Source organism: Pararge aegeria, chromosome 10 (genome assembly GCF_905163445.1).
Source record: "Pararge aegeria chromosome 10, ilParAegt1.1, whole genome shotgun sequence".
NCBI lineage: Eukaryota > Metazoa > Arthropoda > Insecta > Lepidoptera > Nymphalidae > Pararge > Pararge aegeria.
This window is the reverse complement of record NC_053189.1, coordinates 2,444,110-2,468,931: the sequence shown is the minus strand read 5'-3', so window position 1 is coordinate 2,468,931 and position 24,822 is coordinate 2,444,110. Positions and strand designations below refer to the sequence as shown.

General features: G+C 35.0%; 1 protein-coding gene across 2 annotated transcripts in view; it reads right to left on the bottom strand.

Annotated features, from left to right (window-relative positions):
• Positions 1–21,590, bottom strand: part of LOC120627137 (transmembrane protein 135-like) — a 30,783-nt gene extending 9,193 nt beyond the window's left edge. Inside the window, exons 1-5 of one of the 2 annotated variants that reach the window (XM_039895005.1) lie at positions 21,488–21,590; positions 4,814–4,987; positions 3,373–3,506; positions 1,333–1,459; positions 187–338 (exon numbers count right to left, since the gene is read on the bottom strand). In XM_039895005.1, coding sequence (XP_039750939.1) covers positions 187–338; positions 1,333–1,459; positions 3,373–3,506; positions 4,814–4,972 — 572 coding nt within the window. In that variant the 5' untranslated portion in view covers positions 4,973–4,987; positions 21,488–21,590. Of the gene's footprint in view, positions 1–186; positions 339–1,332; positions 1,460–3,372; positions 3,507–4,813; positions 4,988–18,235; positions 18,310–21,487 lie in introns of those variants that run through there. The other variant, XM_039895004.1, reaches the window with a different exon arrangement.
• Between the last annotated feature and the right edge of the window lie 3,232 nt (positions 21,591–24,822).

The window sequence follows — 24,822 nt, the reverse complement described above, 5'->3', positions numbered from 1 at the left end:
ATAATTTGTAAGCATAAAACAATTTTTATTTTAGTGTGTTATTTTTATTCCACTACAAGTTAGTTTTTCACCGCAATCTCCCGTGGTAGTATGTGTTGATGCAGTCTAAGATGGCAGCGGGCTAATCTTTTAGTGTCATGGCAGTTATATGTAGTTTAATATTACTGCCAAGAGTAAAACGCTTACCATAGCAATGGTGTCCGCTTATTGCTTTCCCCTTCTAACCGCATTAGGTAGAAGAGCACAGCACTACCGATCATAAACAAAAACGTTTGTTTTCCTGTCGACATAGAAATGTAGCCCTTACTTTCCAAAGCTCTCGTCCAAAATTCTAAAACCTGAAAAAAAACAATCGTAATTAGAAAAGCAAAACCTTACTTTAACGTCAAAGATTTTTAGATTCTGAATGGCAATTAAACAAATTCCTGGTGCAGTGGTAGCTGCGGTATTACAAGTTGAGGTACCGGATTCGATCCCGCAGGGCAATTGGGGAAAAAAAAAATTGATATTCTATTTGTGTAGTGGGAGCCGTGGCTTAAGAACCACTATGTAGGCAAAGCAAAGATGTGCTGCCAAGTGATTCAGCGTTCCGCTACGATGTCACGTATAAACGCATTATGGGTCAATAAACGCACACGCAACGCAACAAAGGTGGGCTGGTAGAAAATGACTTTGATTCGACTTGAGATTCCGTATGGTGTAAGTGAACTTCACAATTATTCATTGAACAACATCTCCGGAGGGTGCTCCGGTTTCGGAGCGAAACGTGCGTAGAGGGTACATTGCCGAGGATCTGTTTGGTATGGAATATACGGATTGAAAAAATTATAAATTACCGATACAGTAAATTTATAAAGTGGGTAAATAATTAAACTTTTGATAAGTATAAATTCACATTTGCCAGATATTTATGTTCATGACATTAAGTTGGTGGGTATTTTGATATAAATACGACTGCATTATCGATGCGCCGCAGTTCTCCCCCGATGTCGTCGAGCCCTGGGGCTCTTCTCATCGCGAGCTTTCGCGCTCGTCCCACTCCCCCGGTGACGCCGTAACAACCCCTCAGGTGGTTATCGGCAAGGGGCCATCCGAAGATCGATGCACCGCAGTCCTAAATGCACTCGAACGATGCAAAGATACCTCCCGGTGTCTTAGTCGTTTATCATTACACCATACAGATTCTCCTGCTGTTCGCGGAGTATAGCAAATTAAGCTTAATTTTCATAAAGTTGTAATAAGCACGCCGGTAGTTGTTCGACAGACGAGCTCTGTCTCACATAGCTTTACTAGGTTCTATATATACGAGTAAAAGTAATGTCTATGACTTACCAAATTGACAAACAAATTGATCACCAGACCTCTTCGCGATGGCGGCTCGAGCAGTATAAAAATTCCATTTATCATGTTAGGAATCATTATGTATGTATAATAAGTCAATTTATTGCCTAAAAGCCTCCTGAAAAGAAGATATAGATAACGTAAAGCTGGAAAATGGGTTATAAACTAAGATTTCAGTCGATAGATAGTTATGCCTGGACACCAAAGTTTAATGTTTTTCGGTAGAAAACGTTGCTTAGACCGCATTCTTACGGCCGTTTCACACGACGTTTTTTCTACGCGCATATGACGGGCTTTTAAAAGAAGATCCAAAAACAAGATGGTGGTCATATATAAACGTGCTATATATGCTTTTAAATATGCAATGCCTCTATAATTTAATAAAAAGATAAAAAAATTTAAATGTATGATGCATACATTTTTATGTGAGTTTTAATGATCAATAAAAACACCAATAAAGATAGTCTCATAATAATTTCAAGGGCCAATAACTACGAAGCAGTTAAAGTATTGAAAAAAATAAAATACACAGATTTAACCGGTATTTGTGGATTATTATAGCTAGTTAAATGACGGAGAACACTTTTGTCAACGGTACATTTTATTATCACTAACATATTGTGATGATAATAATCTTTAAAAACCATTTACATTGAAGCAGCGTGGGTGGTCTATGCCTGCTTTAAAAGCCTTTATGTTATGTGTTTTAGCACCACGCGAATACTCTTGGCAAGCTTGGTATAAATTATTAACATTTTTTCAATAGTTAGTTTCATAGTACGTACTTCAATAAACTGAAAATGATGATTTAATGTGCAACATGTTTCAACGAAGATATATTGTGATAGGCGTACTTTTGGAATTTTATGGTAGGAGAAGTCAAAATTTTACAACATTAGTTTAAGCAGTGGTAAACTCGCCTTGAGGCTATTAAAGGCTGTCTGTTTAGACGACGCGCTTTAAAAATCGCGCCAAAGGTGGTGTTTTTATCTGTGTTTTTTTCGTGTTTTTTTTTGTTTAATAATTCACGGACCAAGCAAATGCGCGCCTGATGTTAAGAAGAAAACCACCGCCTATAAACAGAGCAATAAACATTCTGCGATGCAAGAAACATATCGTACTGTTAGGTTCGGTTAAATACGGATTTTAAATCACCGTCATCCCACATAAATTACTATTATTTAAAAATGTTTTATTACTTTAAGAATGTAGAACTTGTTACTTTTATTGATTTTAACTACGTCAAGAATATTTATTAGATGGTTAGTTGGCTGATTTTAATGAAACCAGCCAATGACATCGATGCAGAAAAACATCGACCAATCACAACCCGCGGTGGCGGTGGGGTGATTGGACCGGCAAAAAAAAGACATCGACGTTGAGGACGGGTAGTGGATGGGAAGGTGGAAAGACGAATACAAAAAGTGTGTAATATTAAGAAGAAAAAGGAAAAATTATAATAAATATTAAAATATTAAAAGAAGTAAGTTGTGTTTATTTTCAGTGACCCTTCAGTACGTTGTACGATATGTTTCTTGCATCGCAGAGTATGCAAGAAACATATCGTACAACGTAACGCCAGTGTCCATCAGCCTGACGCGTAGGTATTAGCCTCATGTGGCTGTTTTTAAACCAGCAAACACTCCCTTTAGGCCGGAAGACAGCATTGCAATGCTGCTTTGCAGAAACAAATATGGCGGTAGTACTTTTCCCGACGAGCTCTATCACAAAAAAGCTCAATTATTTACTATTATTACTATATCTGTGTCAAAAAACCAAATACTTCAATTTTAAATGAATTTAAATGATGCATATACCGACGCGGCGTGCACACGTCACCACGTCTTGAAGTGAACTGGAACTTGCGGTGCCCACACCGGACCTCAGTGGAACATGTTGTTACAATGAAAGAGTGCATCTATAGATTTATTCCGATACAAAGGGCTAACAGTAAAGAATTCTATAGAACCGGATTGCTGAGGTCGCGCGTTTAATGTCGACTTAGGCGTATTCTAAGCAATGTTGACTCACCTTACAGAGCAGCCGAACGTTCCACAAGTACCACTCACAAGAGTCCCGAGGAGGGTAGACCTCGCATAATATTCGACTGCCTTCATTAACTCTTCACGCTCAAGTATTTTCCTACCTTTCATTAAGTTTTGCGCCTGAAATTCAGTAACTTGATACTAGGCGGCGAGTTATTTTAAGTTGAAGAACTCTTTAATTTTATTAGGCATTAACTTTTAGTTAGTAAAATATGTTTTACAGCTTTAGAGCTACGAGTAGGTATAACTTTTTGTGTAAAGAGAACTCGCTTACTCGAGTTTTTAACTTAAAAGATGACTTAAAAGCTAAATGTTTTAATTACACCAATACTTAATTGTGTAATTAAGCTTAAAAGTTCATTGAATAAATTATATTCATTGAACATAGAAGCTTAATTTGTTATAATCGGCCACAGTCGGCAATTTGATGTTATTTTTATTCTATATTTTATATTATAAAATTTAGTATGACGTCTTAAATGCTATCCTAAGCTAACTGGTTTTAAAGTACAGCCATTCTTTTTTCACTGTTCTCTATTATAACTATTTTAAGGCTGCCTTTTTAATGTCATGCATGTCCCACAATTGGGCACAGGCCTTCTCTTTCATAGGAGAGAGGTTTTTTGAGGATATACCCACCACGCTGTTCCAATGAGGGTTGGTGCTTCAATTTTTTTTTTTAATTTGATGTTTTTTTATATATTACAGAATTAAGTACAATATCATAAATGCTGACCTACACGTACAGTAGAGCCATACTTTTGACAATGCTCCCTATGGCAACTAAACTAGGTAAGGTAAACTGTAACATGTTTTTAGAGGATAGACCCACCACGCTGTTCCAATGTGGGTTGGTGGGTTTTTTATTTTATTTTATTTAATTTTAGGTAATTTGACTTATTGTTTAAAAAAGTTCTGCCTTGGACGTCCGTGTGTCTGTATTTGCGGATCCCGTATTTTGTGGTCACGATAGCGAGTGAAATACTTCACTTATCGAGTTGGTTTTTTTTATAGGCTTCAGTATTTTGACGAATAGAAGCCTATTACTTTTCACGGTATAATTAGATGTAGTTTAATTATTATTTATGAATAATCTCAATTTTATTGTAATGAATGAGGTTATGAGGCGTGCACTTTTGGATTTTCCAACTGTTTTATTTAATTATTTGTGTATTTTTTTATAGAATTTCGATTTCCCGCCTCTCATTGCCTCATTCCATTAGTTAAGGTAGCCTTCCAGGAGTTCACTTTTAGTGATAAGGCCGCCTTTTGAACATAATTTATGTTAAAATAAGTGTAAAATTAAATAAACATTGTGGATAGACAGGCATCTCCGGCACAAAAAGCTTTACTAAAGTAGTACTACTACCACAAGTCACTGAACACGGCTACAGACATATTTTTTCGTAAAACCTTTTTTTACTCACCATGTGTATTATGAAGTAAAACTTTGCGCTTCCGATAAAGGAGTTTGCATATGTCCTTACGTAAGACGGCAGGCAATGCTTGTTCCATGGGTGCAGAAGGACGTTGCAAGGGACATCTCTACACGTGCTGTCGAATAGATGTTTACTTATTTCCACCATCTTGTCTCGCGTTACCTTTAACAAACAAAACATTTTTTTTTTACTTTTTAACAAACAACTTGAATTGTTTTTAGCTATACTTTACTAGACTAGGGGCTATTAGATTTCACTTCTGTCGAGATAAATCTATATTCTATAGGTTATATTACACTAATTTTAGTATGATATTATAAAGCTCACCAATCCGCACTGTGACAGCGTGGTGGACTAAGGCCTTAAACTTATCTCACTGTGGGAACAGACCTGTGCCCTGTAGTTGGCCGGTAATGAGGTAAAATGATGTAATTATGGTATAATTATTCCCACATCATATGGTCTCATTTTGAGCAAAGAATAGGTAACTCCAATAAGGTTTGTGGAAAATCACTAGTTTAGAGTAAATAGATAATAGAAACACTTATTAAATCTATATGTATAAAAGGCAAAGGTGACTGCACACACAGCTCTAAAAACTTGACGGATCGGGCTGAATTTTTGCAGACAGATAGTTATTACAACGTAGGCATCCGCTAAGAAAGAATCCTTTCTAAGGTAAGGTTAAATGGGGGATGAAACTTTGTATAAAATCCTTCATTTGTCATTTCATTTTTCAAGTTACATTCGTGAAACTCTGATTTTACGGTTTTCGATTTAAAAATAAAGAAATACGTGTTTCACAAATTTAAAAATTCCAATTCCACTTCCATCTGACTAATAGGGGAAGAAAATTTGAACCAAAACAAAAATTGAACTTATAAAGTCAAAAGCTAGCTATAAATAATTGAAATATTTATATCTACTGTAACTGATTGTTATAGATATATAGAACTAATGAGAGAACAATAATTGAGTCGGTTGTCTGGATTCTTTGGAAAAGAATAAACTAAAAACCGCGATTTTTATTAATAACCATAAAAAAATGTGATTCGCGAATTTTATCAAAGTGTATATATCATTTTACTAGTCTAGCCTTTTCATTTTGAGACAGTTGTGAAAAAATATGTAGGTAATCTCGCATTTCATAGCGGCGTCCATCTTGAACAGATTTTCATCAAACATTGCTAAGAACACACCCCACTAATTCACCTTTCAAATTGTCTGGTGGGAGGCTTTGGCCGTGGCTAGTTACCACCCTACCGACAAAGACGTGCCGTTAAGCGATTTAGTGTTCCGGTGCGATGTCGCGTTGAAACCGATTACCGATTACCGACAGCTTAACCCGCTTCCATCTTAGACCGCATCTTTGCTTACCACCAGGTGAGATTGCATTTATTTATTCCACTAGAAGTTAGCCATTGAAGTTAACTTGTAGTGGTATAAATAAAAATAATAAATACCTTTTAAACAAAACAAACAAAATCAAAATCGGTTTATCTTATCCATTCGAGAGCTATGATGCCACAGACAGACACGACTTCTTCAAATTACTATAACACCCTGATTTTGCGTCGATGCTTAAGAATGTATCATACATTCAACATTCAATAATACGCATAAATACAGTAGGGTCCGAGGTAAAGACTGAAAGGCCGAGGCTGGTTTTTTTGAACCAAGAGGGTAACCTATTTGCGGCCACCCCACTATCAGTATGCAAAGTTTGTTTACTGTAACAACAACCGGTTACGTGCCTCTAGCTTCACATATTCTGTGTACATATAAAAAAATTGCACTGCCCGAGTATACTATTCGCTTATTACCTATTACACTTTTTATGTTTATTAATATATTCGAAAGTTGTGTTGCTGAATGGAAAAACCAACAAAGCTATTTTGCAGTAGTTTGTTCTAGAGTTTTTTTATTTTATTTTTTGATAACCAAGTACTTTAATTTATTAATTTCTTTTTATTATTTATTTATACTCTTTATAACAGACTCAGAAAAATGAAAAAAAAAAGAACTAACACTCAAAGAATGAAGCAGGATACAAAAGGCGGCCTTGTCGCTCAGTAGCGATCTCTGCCAGGCAACCTTAATGAAGTTAATGTAGTTTTCCTAACAGCAGTGATAGAATTGGTTAGAAGAGTTTAGGATTTCCTTTCAAGAGACTGACTCGGAGTAGGTAACGTGGGTGCCCGGGCCTTATATTACTGTCGGATTTTTGTAGGTTTTAAGCAATTAAATATCACTTTTTCCTGTGTTCACTCAACTTAGGCATCGCCTAAATTGTATGCCTAATTATTAAAGTGAATGAATGAATGAATGAATGATTGAATGAATGAATGAATGAATGAATATACTTTTATTGCACGCCACAAAAAGTATAATAAAAAACGTATACAATTTGGCCTAATAATTAAGGTGATGTGTATAGAAAAAAAAACACTAACTCTGGTTAAGGCGGTACTTATTTAGGCATTGCCTTGTTTGTTGGTGGAAACGAGCATTACTTTAACAGAGGAGGAAGACACCGTGAGAAAAACTGCATGCCAGAGAGTTCTGCGATAAGGATCATAGACAAGTTAAGTTATATGAGTTGCCTAGTGTAAATCGATTAATGAAAGGTAAATATATGCCTAGGAATGTTCTTTCATTAGGTGTTACTTACTTACGCATTTCCTTACTGACTAACTGACTAACTGTTTAGACGCAACATTAGGGTGAATACTATGTCACTCATGCCGTTATTAAGCTGGCATGAGTGACATAGTATTCTCGTGTTATTATTTATTTGAGGATACTGTCGTCACTTATATATATTTGATGCGGATGATTCTTGTTCTTATATATCGCTTAGTCCGTGGTAAAAGTTCAATTAAATAACTGTAATAATAATTAAAGACTTTAATCTAAGATTTTCATGGTTAATATTCTTAAATATAGTTCAACGGGCCACCACGATAATATTTTTGGTTGATATTTCGACCCAGATGTCCCAAGGCACCCAGCACTGGATAGAGCTACATGACCCTAAAGTTCTCTCCACCGACCGTCACTATATTCCAAGACATGTTAATGAAGCAATTGAAATTCGGAAGCACAAAAACTTTAATCGTGAGGACGGTTTTAAATTAGCAAGTGTTCCACACACTTATCCAGTGGTAGAATTATGCAAACCAAGAAAGCATCGTAAAGCTTCTCAATTTAAAAGTGACGTTGTCACTGTGGTGTGTCGAACAGTTCGTGAAATACTGACAAAAAGAAGACGAAAGCCTAAATAAAACCTATTCTGCCAGAAATATCGAAATATCGACAAATCCAAAAATATTATCGTGGTATGTTGAACTTTATTTAAGAAATGTCATATAATAATGTTAAATATTCACACAAGTACAGCCATGAAACGTGCATTGTCTAAGAATAAAATTTGCATCTTCAATTTCGTAAGCCAGGTATAGTTAAAACTCTGAAGCGGTCGAGGCAACTGTAGTGCTTAAGGTATAGAAATAGGATTTAAACTTCCCTGAACTCGTTCGAACTTGTCTCACAATATCAAGGCGCTGTTAGAGTTCTAGAAGTTTTACTAGTGGCAGGATATTGTGTAAACTTTAAGAACAAGAAAGTATGAGATGAAAGAAAATGCAAAGGTTTTAAGATGGAAGTGTACTTTTTGCTTTTATCCGCTGGCAATTACCATTTTTCGGTGATAAGTAAACTTTTTTTTTAAATATGATTTACTACAAACAGACAGACTTGATGTTTAAAAAGTGCTTATATTAGTCCTGCTTGTAATAAATGAATGCTGATTCATTTTGATGTTATATGTATATAGCAAAATGAGAGTGTATGGATGAATATTGCAATGTGTTTCGCCCAGGAACTACTAGCATACCGATAAGTAAATATTATTATATTTCAGTAGAATATTTACAAATATATGTATATATATATATATATAGTATTATAAATGTGAAAGTTTGGATGTTTGTTACTCAATCACGCAAAAACGGCTGAACGGATTTGGATATAATTTGGCATTCATGTAGCCTTTGAAATTGAAAAGAACAAAGGCAACATTTTATCCCTTGAAATAAGAGAGTTCCGGCGGAAATAAAAAACCTTAATCCACGCGAACGAAGTGTCGGTTATCAGCTAGAATAAATATATATTTTTGTACTAAATAGCCTGATTGGCTGTTTGTATGAAGCGCGAGTTATTATTATATACTATTACTAGCAGACCCACGCGAATTCGTTTGCGTATGAGTCAATAAAGAAGCTAGAATAGATCTGATGCTAACTTCGTTATCATCGTGGCTAGCTATGTACCGTGTACGGGTACCTACTTTTATTTTACGTGGTATACTGAGTTAGTAAGTTGTCATTGTTTTAGTTGATACATACATACATCCATCTTCACAAAATTTCGCATTTATAATATTAGAAGAATGGTACGCATGTATTCGATCGTTGCACCTTATGCCTTGCGACTTGCTGTTATTTGCGAAGAGTTATGTCCTTTATCTCCGACAATTTCTTTATAAAAATTAAACAAAACATGCTTGATAGTATACACTTTCAAATAAAAAGAGAATTATTAAAATCGGTCCAAATTTAACGGAACTATGAAGTAAAATTTTTTAAAAAAAATCCCGTAGGAAACTTGTTGTTTATCGGGATACAAAGTGTCCTATATGTTGACCCGGAATATCAGCTACCACGATATCAAATTTTATTTAAATCCGTTCATAAGTTTTCACGTGATGCCCGGACACACAGACAGACAGACAGACAGACGGACAAAAATTAAATAAAAATCTGTTTTGGACTCAGTATTGATTATAAAGCATTCCCCGGTAAAAAATTAAAAAAAATATATTATATGTACAGAAATCTTCCAGTTACAGTTTTATTATAAGTATAGATATACTACAGTGCAAAGATACTTATCTTTTAGCTCGAGTAAACAAGAATCAATAAAATCCAATCACGACATTATCATATCGCATACTTGTGAAAGTACGTACAATGTTCCTTCCTACTTCATCATAAGTTTTTTTTTTTTGTTTCCATATAAGTATAACATACTTTGAAGTATTTAAATAATTATGTGTTGTTATTATATATGATAGTTGTTTTTTATATTTATTCATTATTCCTTATGATTTACTTAGTATGTAGATATTGCCATGTGCCATGTTAAAAATTTGTACCACCAGCTGTCTGTTATCCTCTTCTTTTTTCCTACTTTAAAGGTTGCCTGGCAGAGAGAGAGAGAGAGAGAGAGAGAGAGAGAGAGATGAAGAGAGAGTGTGAGGGTGAGAGGCTGCCTCTTCTATTCTACTTCTTTCTTCATGTTTCTTTTCTGTTTTTATTTTATTTCATATATGTTAATGATGTAGTATACAAATAGAAAGTAAAATAATAATAATAAAAATAAAAACATCTAAGGCGACTGGAGTTCCGTGGCAGCTCACTGTCAGCCAAGATGCAGAAAGTGGTGTTGCTCGACTCGGACGGGGATAGTCCGCCGATTTCTTAGCCAGTCGCCCTGACCCCCGGCCACTGGTCTTCCCTGCCGGGGTGTAATCCTCCGCCCGGTGCAAATATGTATTTACGTAATATACATTAAAGTGTACTCATCTCTATGTATCTACGAGTATTTAAGTAAATTAATGTTGTTTTGGCTCGCTATATGTATTTATTTTGTGCACGGGCGTGAGAGTAAATCTCGATAGTAATAATAATATAACTTAGCCCTTAACTGCAATTTCGTAAGTGATTCGGCAGCCTAAGTTATTTTTTTTGGAGTATGGTAGTTGTATTAAACCTATACCCTAACAAGCTTCTAAAGAGTAGCGGCACGTCTTTGTCGGTAGGCTTGTAACTAGCCACGGCCGAAGTCTCCTACCAGACCAGACCAATGAAAATTCAAAAAATATTAATTACCGAATTACCGAATTGGGAATACCCCTACTGAGAATCGAATCCGAGACCTGTTAAGTAAAACCACAGCGCTCTCCACTACGCCAGGGTGATCATTAAACATCTTTGAAACGGTCAAAATAACTGAAATGAAAACTCTTTCCCCATTTTTCGACAACTTTCCCCCTAATGAAACCTTTAAGGAACCGCCATCTCAGTCCCTTGTAAATACAGCGGAATCCGCTCTAATTAACGCTAATCCGACGTCTAAATAATCTTTGTCGTCACAATGGCGTCTTTCTACATCTTAAGCCCGTATAATTCCGTTTCCATCGCAAACAGTCTTTTGTGTGTGAGTGTATCATGTTGTAGAAAATCTTACAAACTTTTGACATCCGGTTGGCGCAGTGGGCAGCGACCCTGCTTTCTGAGTCCAAGGCCGTGCGTTCGATTCCCACAACTGGAAAATGCTTGTGATGAACATAAATGGTTGTTTTTGGATTTTCAAATAAAAAAAAAAAGGTTCTTCACATATTATCCTAACTAATTTTATAACAATAATCATAATAATAATAATAACTCCTCTTACAGTAAATTTATAAAGTGGGTAAATAATTGAACATTTCATTAATAACCAATGTTCATGACATGGAATTGGTGGTTATTTTGATATAAATACGACTGCATTATCGATATACTCCAGTCCTACATGGACTCGAACGAGGCAAAGATACCTCCCGGTGTCTTGGTCGTTTATCACTCCTTTATTTACAAAGATCTTACTAAATTAAAGTTAATACCAAGCCACAATAAACCACGAATGGCATGCAAATTAAAAAAATAAATAGAAATTAGAATTCTTATTTTAAATTAAATATCATTATAATCATCATATCAACCCATTACCAGCCCACTTCAAGGCCGTAGTCCACCACGCTGGCCCAGTGCGGATTGGTGGACTCCACATACCTTATGTAGAACATTATGTGGAACTCTCAGGCATGCAGGTTTACTCATGATGTTTTCCTTGACAGTTGAAGCAAGTATTATTTAATTAATTCAAATGCACATAACTTGCGTGCTGGGATTCTAACTCGGCCCCCCAAAAGAGATGACGCGCTCCTACCCACTGCGCTATCACCGGTTCAAATTAAATTGCATACAATATTATAAATAATATAAATGTGAAAGTGTGTTTGTTTGTTTGTTTGTCCTTCATTAACACTAGAACTAAGCAACCAATCAACATGATTTTTGACATAAGAGTGCGATGAAAGAACGGAGAGTAACATAGGCCTCTCTTTTTATTCCAGGAAAACAAACTGTTCCCACGGGATTGGTAAAAACATAGACAAAGGAAGCAGTAAATATCTAGTATTAGGTATATAAACCACAACAAACTCCGAATATGAAAAATTTAAACATAAACGACTGAAACAAAACTACAGGAAAGTTTTCCAGGAAACGCATTAATACGTGTCAGCTTGGACTTACAAAATAAATATTAAATTTTATATACTGGAGTTAGAAAAATGGCCTGTCAATTGCTCTGTGCGCTTAGTATTCTGTATCGAGCGTTGAGAAATTATTTCTTTCTTTGAAGTTGATTAATTTGGCTTCAACACCAACGTTGTCGACGTGCATGGCAGTGACATAATCCAAGTTTTGGCTTAACGTTCACATTGTGAATGAATGAATGAATACACTTTTAATGTACACCGCAGAAATAAATAAAAAATATAAATTCCAAATTTAAAAAAACTCCTGTTTTTAAATATAGTGTAGGTAGGCTTTATTACCTTAATATTATTATTTATTTATAATGCACTAGCTTGTTGCCCGCGACTTCGTCTACGTTTGATTTTGTTTTCTGATGTGGCATTAAATTTAGTTGTAAATCTTAAAAAAAAAAAAAAAAATTTTTAATTTTATTTTTGAATGAGAGGTTTGCTTCTGTCCGCTGAGGAGTTCTGTTCTCTAACTTAAACCACAGTTTGGACAAAATTAAAAACATATATAACCTCTATAGTACAAAAACAATTATTTAAATCGGTTATAATTAGTCGCAGTTTTGGTGTAAAATCGTCAAACACTTTCATCCTCTCTCGCAAAAAACCGAGCTTAATGTCGGGATAAAAAGTATTTTATATTACTTCTAGCTCTTCCAAGAACATGTGTACAAAGTTTCATGAGGATCGGTTAAGTAGTTTTTGCGTGAAAGCGTAACAAACAAACTTACATTCACATTTATAATATTAGTAGGGATAGGGATTTTGCTATTTTGTGGTGTAGTCTATACTGAATTTAACATTTGTCATAGTGCACATACAGTATTTCACTAATTTGATACCCATAGTGAGAAAGTCTTGCACCGATTTCCAACATACATAGCTAGGAACACATCGGTGCATTCGTTCGGAAAATACGAAGCCATTGACAGACACACTCACACAAGTCAGACTTATAACACCCGTCGATTTTGCCCGGGGTTAATAAATATAAGTTGTTTTGTTTAAATTCACAATTGCACAATATGTGCACGTAACAAGGAAAGTAAAGAAGCACCATAGAAACTTAAAAACTTGTTATTTTGGCGTGCAAAGGCGGTCTTATCGCTTAAGCAATCACTCCCAGCCAACCTTTGGTGGCTGGAATCATCTCTCGGTGCTTTTGTGTCATAAAAAGTAGCCTTTGTCCAGCTCCAAGATGCAACGTCAACGATTGATCAGTATCGGTGCATTAGTTAAAGCAAACATTTGTTACAAACAGACACACATTGTTTAATTACGTTACATTATATAATTAGATTTATTTTAAATGTATCATTATGTATTGTGCTGAATAAATTGAAATTGACACACTTCACATTTATATTATTAATTAAGGTAAGCATTTGTACAGTTACACCTCAATCCGTATAAACGTCGGTTATTTAAATGAAAACTGAATATCCGAATAGCATGCCTTAATGTCTAATGATATTTATATCCCAGAAGATAATTTAGATCCAGCGGGGAAACAAAAATAAAGCGTGGACGTAATCGTGGGCGATACATTATTAGGAATTGCTATTTTTGTTACTTTGTAATTATCATTCAGGTTTATTAATAGCAATAAATATACAAAGGCTTTTGATAAGTAATTAGTGACTCTTAAGACGCTCATTAACTGGAAATATTGAAAAAAGCAGTCTTTTTATATAGCTTCAATTATTTTGTGTAACGATGATGTCTAAATAGAAACGTATTAAACATCATTGTAACATACATTTCAACCTATAGACGCCCACTGCATGACGGGTCTTTTGTAAGGTAGTAAAGCCTTATTTGACCGATCTTGTCCGGGTAAGTACTAACGCCATGCTTATTTCTGCGTATACGGGCGTGGGTGCCCCTGTAATTACAGGCATATGAGACTTTGTACCTATGCGGGGAGTTCCTTGCATTCTCTGTTGCCTTGGTTCTCCACTTAGGTGGGACATCTGCTTGGTCTGTCAACTATCAGTATAAAAAAGTGCTACCACGACACACGTAAGTAACGACAAGGTTGCGTTGAAACATCTGGCTCCGCTTTAATCTCTCACTCTCACTCAAAATTAATGTTAAAATGTAAAACGTAAATAGTTGTGATTGGAAAAGTTGGTTTCTTCTCGGTATAAACATCCAGACTTGATGTTTCTACAGTGCTTATTAGCTACACGGTATTGTACCGTATATGCTCAGAGATTGCCAACGATTAAGTCTATGTTTTCTGGGGTCTACCAAGGGGCTCAATAGCTACAGTTTGTGATACCAGCCTGCGCTTTTTGAATAGTCTCCTACCGTCCGTAACTGCCTTGAAAACTGGTTTTATTTTGGACTCCTTCACTTTAGAAGCCGCTAGTGCTTTACACAACGTGTAACAGAATTACGAAATAATAGTGTAAATAAAAAGAAGCATATTTATTTCCATACAAACGAATTCAAAAAAATCTAAGTATTAGCTTTTGACAACCCTATCGAAATCAAAAGACCGACACGCGTATAGTACCTACGCTACGCGACGCTTACCTAATAAAGTGACATGAGTCACATGATTTTAATTTTGCATGTGTTGTTAGGGCTGTATCTGATTTCTTTCAGTAGAAACTATGGCAGTAGTTTACTCAAAAACTATTAGGTTTTCGGTTTCACCGATAAGACTCAGAGATAGTACACACATACCTCTAAAGCCTGTGAAGTGTTATTTGGGTTTTCATTGAAGCGTTGGAAAAAGTTTAATTACTTGAAGATATGTATCATTTTTCTTTACCAAATAACGAATGTGTAATATTACGCTGTGATTACTTAAGTCAAGTAAAATGCTAATTTTAAATACGAGAACTATTAAAATAAAAGTAGTAATTCAATAATATAAAGTGACGCCGACATATACGTGGTCTTTAACAACTTTCCGAAAGTTCCGGCTTCGACTGCAAAACCTTGAATCACCTAAAAAGCTTTTAACCACAATAAGACGTTTTTTTTTTTATTCCACTACAAGGCAGTCCGCGTTGAAGCGGTGATGGCCCAGTGGGCCATGGCAACACTTGCTTTAACGTTGAAGGAAAATATCGTGAGAAAAACCGCATGCCTGAGAGTTATCGATAATGTTCTCAAAGTTGGTGGATTCCAGTAATCCACACTGGGCTAGAACCATAATTTCAAGACGAAAATTGTCTTGTTTTAATATCACAAAAAAATTTTAGTGATTGCAATTCACCGATCGCCATCTTTTAAACAAATTGATATTTCCCTGATATCCTTAAATAATATAGTTCAGAGCTATTCCAATTGTAGGTACATTGTGATAATTGGAGATACTAATATAGATCCTATTACGGAAAGAATAGCAGCTAACTCAGAGAAGTATTTAAGTTTAACTGCATTTTATTACCGGCGTACAAATTTGTAACGCGAGATGCTAGTGGCTCGTGCATTTATCATATTTTATTAAAAACATTAAGTCAACTTTGTATATTAAATATAACACGATCATAAACCTGTAATATTTAATATACAACTAAAATAAAGTTTTCCTCAGTATGCTATGGTTAATATTAAAAAAATCGACATCAAAATACTATACTCCAATATATTAAATATAAATCTGACGGCCGAGTGGCGCAGTGGGCAGCGAAACTGCTTTCTGAGACCAAGGTCGTGGGTTCGTTTCCCACAACTGGAAAACGTTTGTGTGATGAACATGAATGTTTTTCAGTGCTGGGTGTTTATCTGTATATTATAAGTATTTATGTGTATTATATTCATAAAAAAATATTCATCAGCTATCTCAGTACCCATAACACAAGCTACGCTTACTTTGGGGCTAGATGGCGATGTGTGTATTGTCGTAGTATATTTATGTATTTATATTTATTTATTAAACCTAAAAGCCTTAACCCAACCCATTACTGGTCCCATACAAAGAATGTATGGGACCAGTAATGGGTGGATATGATGATGATGGATAACCTCTATTTGCGGTTTAAGAAATTAATTGTTTTCATTAGAACAGCATTCACTTGCATGAAAACTTAAAGCTATTACATGACAAAATTTGCTGACGTTGCAAGTCAGAGCGTGTTACACAAATGAAAAGACTTAATTCAATATGCCAAAATATATAGAGCCAAATTAATTCATATAAAAGTATACAAAAATATGAGTACGATACCATTTTAACAAAATCCCACCTTAGCTAGGCATATCTACGTCATGATGTGGATATTACATAGACGTAGAGTGACAAGGTGTTTCTCAGTTTGTCGATAGGAGACATCGTTATTATTTTTCTTATAGTAGTTGGGCCTTCAATAGTTTTATTAATTTCATTGACCAAGGCAATAAAAAACTATCAACACATGTAAAGTAAATGAATGTTCACGATTCAAGATAACCTTATGAACCGATTTAAACTAAATTCTATAGAAGCCTAGTGGGTAAAGCTTCGGCTTTCCTTTTGTTGAGACCGAATTCGAGTCCCGGCACGCACCACTCACTTTTCGGAGTTACGTGCGTTTTTAATTTAAGCAATTTAAATATCAATTGCTTTTAACGGTGAAGGGAATCATCGTAAGGAAACGGCATGTGAAGTTTATCAATCCGCATTTGGCCAGCGTGGTAGACTACGGCCTAAACTTTTCTCATTTCCTTTGACGGCCGATTGGCGCAGTGGGCAGCGACCCTGCTTTCTGAGTCCAAAGGTTCGTTTCCCACAACTGGAAAACGTTTGTGTGATGAACATGAATGTTTTTCAGTGTCTGGGTGTTTATATGTATATTATAAGTAATAAGTATTTATATTATTCATATAAATATTCATTAGCTATCCTAGTACCCATAACACAAGCTACGCTTACTTTGGGGTTAGATGGCGATGTGTGTATTGTCGTAGTATATTTATTTATTTATTTATTTATTTATGTGCTTATTGTCGTGCTCTGTAGTGGGCCGGTAATGGGTAATGAAGATGATGATGATGACGAAAAAACAAAGTGGATTTTCTACTTTTAATGCGATTTATAAGCATGAATAATAGTACTTTATATTTATGACTAGAATAGGCATAATGAATAATTAAAAAAAAAATTGCCATAAGATATTCGGAAGTATATATCAAAAAAAATATCTAATATTTGCAGAAACAAAAGGATTTGTTAATACAAATTGTAAATTATATTTCAAAAAATATTTCCCGCCGGGTTTCATGGCCGTACTGGTGACGTCATAGGCAAATTAGAGCTGTATTTTATAGTCCTAGTTTCCTAGCTAAAGTTTATTGGTTTTGGTATTAATAACAAAAAACTTAGAAACTACTAGTTTGAAATCACAAAATACTTACTATCATATATTTACTTGAGAGATTTTCGAAGTTCAAGCTATTACGATTATTATGATTATATAACGTTAACAGGTTAGCCCGCCACCATCTAAGAATACATCATCAATTGTATACCACCAGGTGAGATTTCAGGCAAATGGTAACTTGTACGGGAATAAACAAAAAACTTTAGCAATAAAGTAGTCAAAAAAATAAACAATTATCATTTTTTTAATAAACTAACTATTTGACCTTCCGAACTTATTTAAACTTCGGAATCGGTGAGTCACTAGAAACAGAAAGACTTGACGCTTCAAAAGTGCTTATATTAGGCCTACTTGCAATAAATGAATTTTTAGGTATTTTTAACCATATTTTATGTATTATAATTTAGTTTTTTATTATTATATTATTATTTATTTAATACTTAATTGGTTTTTTTTTAATTTTATATAATATCAAACGAAAATTTCTCATTTTGTTTTTGATTGTTACTAATATATAATCTAATTTATTCGCTTAAACAATAGTGTAGAACTGAAATTGGGTTATAGTTACCAAAATGAAGAATATTATTATTGTTAAATATTATTATAAAAAAAAATAAAGTATGCTTCCAAATAGGAGTTAAATCATTAACATACCAAATAATTATTATTCGTATTCTATTTCATATCCCTTTAAACACTGACGCGAACTGCACTACGAAAGCGTTGAGGCATCACTGAATTATTGAACAAACATTGCCTTGTATCTTAAGCTGATATTTACGCCCGAACATGCTCGACGAGCAATCCTTTTACATTACCTCTAGGGTTATTTTTTTATTTTGACGGGGTGCGCGCTGTCAATTTAAGTAGTTCGATTCCCGGCAGGTTGAATTTGGGAATTTATAATTTCTGAATTATCCCTGGTCTGGTCTGGTGGAAGGCCTGGCGACGTGGCTAGTTACCACCCTACCGACAAAGACGTGCCGCGAAGCGATATAGTGTTCCGGTGCGATGTCGCGACATCAATTAGGAATACGACTACCATACTCCCTAACAAGTAAGCCCGCTATCATCTTAGACTGCATGATAACCTACCACCAGGTGAGATTGCAGTCAAGGGCTCACTTGTGGTGTAGTGAAAAATAAAATCCACTTCAAGTTAACTTTGAAGCGCAGGTAGCATAGTGGTTAGGTCTTCAGCGTCTATTCCGGGGCGCCGAGTTTGAATTCCAGCCTGAACCTCTAACTTTTCTAAGTTATGTGCGTTTTGAAGCAATTTACTATATCACTTTATTATATATACTTTAATGGAAAACCTGCATGCCTGAGAATTGTCTATAATGTTCTCAAAGTCCAAAGCGTGAAGCCCACCAATTCGCACAGGACCAGCGTGGTGGACACGAGCCTAAACCCTTATAACTTTGGGAGACCCGTGCCCTGTAGTGGGCCGGTTATGGGTTGTCACGATGAAGTTACCCTTCAACTGAAATTTCTCCATGAAAGTGGTTCAATTTGAAAGGGATTTAATGAAGGTAGTAAACTTATCATGAGACATTATAAAACCAATTGCAATCAGTTCTATAGCATTGTAGCAACGCACATACATTCCATACGGAAGTCATTTAATATGTAATGTATTATTAATAATTTATTGCGTATATCTCATTGCCATATTTAATTGTTGTGACGTCATATGAAATTTAAACAATGAAACGTAAAGGAAAATCAACGTGTTAACATACAAAAGTCATCGTTAGCATCAACCTTGGTCTATTAATATCCCACAGTTGGGCATAGGCCTCCACTATCACGGAAGATAGGGGTTTTGATGATAGAACCACTGAAGAAGACGAAGAGCGTCTTCGAATGCGGGAGGTGTGTTTAAATGGGACATAGGACAGACGCTTTTAAAAGATAAATCCATCACGCTACTCCAGTGAAAATTAGGGGACTTAAGCTACTCTTATCACATGTTAGTGTTGAGACTGACATGTTAACGTCATATCCAAGAAAGTGGTATGGAGACCAACAGCTTCCTAATTCGGAGCTAATGCTGAGGATTTTCAATAAAATCTCAATAACTAACAATTCTGAGACTTGGCTAACAGCTGAGACCGACGGCTAAAAGTGCTCTTCTGACACTGCTAATTTAAATATAATACCCAAAAGTTTTACCTGGCCCGGGATTCGAACCCAGGTCCTCGTGATCCGTAGTTAATCATGCTAACCAATGGAACAACGACCCAGTCAAAATTACAATAGGCTTATTAAATCATAACACTTCCGTTTCAAGCTAATAAAGATTCGTGGAAATTGTTACACTGTGATTCGCATAACACGGATTGACTGCCATTTTGGTCAAGTTATTTATATTTCTGGCAAAAACCTTTGCCGTCAGTTTTTTGAGATATATTTAATTTTTATCTTCCTGGCGCAACAGGGAGCAGTGTGGGTTTAAGTGGGAGGGCTCGAGTTCAACCCCGTTTGGGAATTTATGATTTCAGAATTTTCTCAATGGTAACAAGCCACGGGAGAAGCCTACCATGGTGGTAGTTTCCACAAAGTTGTGCCACTAAGCGATTTAGCTTTCCAGTACAAAGCTGACATTTAAAAATCTGTTTATCTGTTTATAAATCTGTCCGCACCGGTAAAGGCAGGCCTTCAACGAGGTGGCGACAAACGACATCAAGCGAGACGCTGGGAGCCGCTGAAGGCAAGCGGCCCAGGACTAAGGATTGTGGTACTCCCTACAAAAGCCAGTTCCCTACAATGTCCAGCAGTGGACGTCAATTGTGGTTTAATTGATAATTTATGAATGAATAAATATACTTTTATTGTACATAACACAGGAAACAAAAAGTTGCAGATACAAAAGGAGGACAATTTGGCGTCCTTATTGCTACATAAAAAAAAAAAAGCTTTAGATGCATGGCACATGGTACAAAAAAAATCATATAGGTACTACAACATATAAATACACTACTAACAATACTATATACAATAATAAATAAATACCTAGACGAAGATCCTCAAACATAAAATGTATACAATTTTAAACATAACAGTAACAAATACTGTCAATGCTCGACCAAAATAAATAAATAAAATAAATAAATATACTACGACAATACACACATCGCCATCTAGCCCCAAAGTAAGCGTAGTGTGTAATGGGTTCTGAGATAACTGATGAATATTTTTATGAATAATATACTCGTACATAAATAACATACAAATAAACACCCAGACACTAAAAAACATTCATGCCACAAACATTTTCCAGTTGTGGGAATCGAACCCACTGCCTTGACTCAGAAAACAGGGTCGCTGCCCACTGCGCCAATCGGCCGTCAAAAAAAAAATGGATAAATAGTGTAAATTTACCTTCAATGCAGAGATCTTGGATCAAAAAAAGCGTCGAGCATGTTCGTGCGTGAGGCTGAGGCCTAATAGCCACTATCGGCGGACTGATAATCAGTTCTCATTATCGACCGATGTACACGTCATATAAACTACTATCTTTTGAAATACTCTAACTGGGAAGTGCATTGCGTTTATATACAATGCAGTAATGAGAGTAACGGTGGAGTGGCGGCCGTGTTTTGACGGCAGATCAGAATACACCTTGTCACCATCAGTGTAAACATATTTTCTTCCAAAATCCTTCAGTTCTTGAAGCTGAAGTCTGGGAGTATCTCTACGTGATCAAATTATAATGATATCGTAGATATTGGTGACCCCCAAAGAGGTAGATCCAGTGTTTGACACAGTGATTTATATTTCAATTGGACTTATTAGAGTTCCTTAAAGAAATCCTTAAAAAATCCAGAAAGCAAAGGATAATCGGTTATTTTTAAATGCACACTAAATCCAGAGGTTTGTTACAATAACTAAACTATTACTAACCTGTCAAATCGATGCACTAACTAACTATAAATAAAATAAACTAAATCAAAACCAAGCAAATTAAACTATACTCCACGCACTCTGTCTTTGAACTGTTAGTATAAATGATTCCCTGAACTTTAAATCAGTGTATTTATAAGAGTTATAAATGAGCGCTTCGTTATCAAAATAATGTTAATTTAAAACTTATCCTCTTCAATTTAGAGTATACTTTTGCCCACACTATTTATTTATATAACATTTACGGGTTTACCGTGCAGTTTTACCTCCTTGGTGACAATATAGGAAGCTATAGATAGATAGATAGAAATAATAACTTTATTGCAACAAAACAAAAATATACAATACAAAGACAAAAGTACATAGTGTTAGGGTGCAAAGGCAGCCTTATTACATAAATTGATCTTTTACTTTTCTTAAATATAGTTCAACGGGTACATACCACGATAATATTTTTATTTAGATCTTTTACAGTCAAGTGACCAGGTATCAATTCAAAGGCCAATGTAATAAAATTTTAGATATATCAAAAAAAAAATTAATACATCGGTCAAGTGGTTCACATTGTCAACTGCAGATAACGATGTTCTGGGTTCGATTCCTAGATAGGGCAAAGAAAGTAAAATGTCGGATTTTTTCGTAAAAAAATATCACTACTGGCTAAGTGTGTTGTGGGCTTCTTATTAGGCTAGGGCGCCTTTGGGAACCTCGTAGCTTTAGTTTTATGTTAACGAATGTAGTTATCAATATCCACTCACTTCTATGTACATAAAATATGTACATAGAAGTGAGTTGATATTCATAGTCAAAGTCAAAGTCAAAAATATCTTTATTCAAGTAGGCCCCACAAGTGGCACTTTTGATGCGTACATAAGAACCACACGGTAGTGAGATGATGGCGATAACCACATTCGTAAACTTAAAACTAAAGCTACGAGGGTTCCAAACGCGTCCTGGTTTAAGAAGAAGCCCACAACAAACTTAGCCGGGTGTTTTTTTTTTCTGTTATCACCATCTCACAATATATTGATATTTATATATATTATATGTACCTATACATTTCAGTAATGAAATATGTATTTTATGGGTCCAGGTATATAATATGCACCACTTAACTATTTCCTGTAACTGTTTTTTATCTTCGCCATGGGTTGCCTGGAAGAAATCGCTATGTAGCGATAAGGCCGAATTGTATACGTTGTTTGTTATACTTTTCTTTTTGTTTTATGTTTTTTGTGGTGTGGAATAAAAGTATATTCATTCATTCATGCATTCATTCAAATTGAATGGAGTTATGTGCGAATTGAATTTTAGTGTAAGAAATTTAAATATCACTTGATTCAACTGAGAAAAATATATTGTGTGGAAACCTGCATGCCTTAGTGTTCTCAAAGGTGTGTTGAGTCCACCGGTCCGCACTAGGCCAGCGCGGTGGACTACGACCTCAGCCCCTTCTCATTGTGGGAGGAGACCCGTGCCCTGTAGTCAGTGGCGTGCACTTCATATACGCACAAAAGCACTGCATACCCTAAAATTGGAGAATTTTAGCCGTTATATTCAATTTTCCTGCAGTATGCATACCCTCGTAAGGAACCCAATGCACGCCACTGCCTGTAGTGGGCCGGTAATGTTGATATGATGATCCATCCATGCCACCTACATCCAATATCGGTACACTTTGCAACTTACTGGGCGGTTTAGTTCATCCACAGATATTCTCATTTCCGCTTTCACGTAGCTGAACTGTGACCATATATATATATCTCGTTTCCGACTTATATAAATAAAACGTGACCAAAAATAGCCTGCTTCACCTGCTATCACTAGCAGCAGCAGGCTAGGCAGGTAGGTTTTATTCACATAAAATAATAAGTAATTTTGAATCAAAATGACGTTTGCTTATGGATACTTTACACATTTTATAGACATAAAAAAACCATTAAAAATTCATCTGTATAGTACTTAAATAATAATTATTATATATGCGGTGATAGCCTAGCGGGTAAGGCTGCGGCTTTCCTTACGTGGAGACTTGGTTCGAGCCCCGGCACGCACTAGTCACGTTTCGGAGCTATTTTTTTTTTAATTTAAGCAATTTTAACCACTTGCTTTAAACGTTGAAGGAAATCTGCATGTCTGAGAGTTCTCCATATCGTGTGAAGTCCACAAATCCGCACTGGGCCAGCGTGGTAGGCTAGTATGTTAGGAAATTTACTATCAATGTAGCATCGGAAATCCAGCTATGTATTATTATAGTCCTCCGGTTACAGACTAATATCTCTAGGCGTAATACAAGATCATGACCCGAAATGGCATCATTACAAAAAGAAAAATATTTACAATTTTATTTGGCAATACAGATTGTTTTAAAGGATATCAAAAGCATCTTTATGAACGTAAGTAAATAAATAAGTATATAATGTAAGTAAATCATATAAATAAATAATTTATCTCAAGTAAATAATGTACGTAAGTAAATGATGTAAGCAAGTGAATAATATTTGTAAGTAAATAATGTACTACAATGCAAGTAAATTATGTTAGATGTGAAGATAAATTACTTATTTTTAAGTAATTTATCTTACGTAAATAATGTATTTAAAAAAAAAATGTACGTAAGTAAATAAATAAGTATATAATGTAAGTAAAATATATAAATAAATAGTTTATCTCAAGTAAATAAATAAGTATATTATGTAAGTAAATCATATAAGTAAATAATTTATTTAAGTTATTAATGTACTTAAGTAAATAAATAAGTATAAAATGTAAGTAAATTATACAAATATGTTATTTATCTCAAATAAATAATATATCAAATTATTTAAATAAATAATTTATCTCAAGTAATATAAAAAAATATGTGTTTGTTTATTTTATATATGTACTGTTTTTCGCATTTTAAAAATGTATGTATATTTTTAAAGCTTTGCGCACCGCAATAAGGATTCATATGTGAGTCAATACCTCATAATGGTAGCCTGGAGGAAATCTATATAAGTGATTGGGCCGCTTTCGTTACACAAAGTTAAAATACGTGTAACCTTTTTACTTCTTTATTGAGTGATTTAAAGTATTTTTGATTGATCATATTTCATTCGATAAATACAATATTTTAGCGATTATTTGTTACTGTCATCATGCCTATTTTAGATTTCCTAATTACTGGGTCGGGAATCGAATCTACGGTTACGTTTATAAAACCACAGCGCAGAGAGGTTATTAATAGTTAGTTAAACAATAGACATTGTTTACATGCTGATTAACCCATAATGTAGTTTCTAATATACTAGCACAATCCTATTACACATTCGCGGTTCGGGCTTTACCACTCG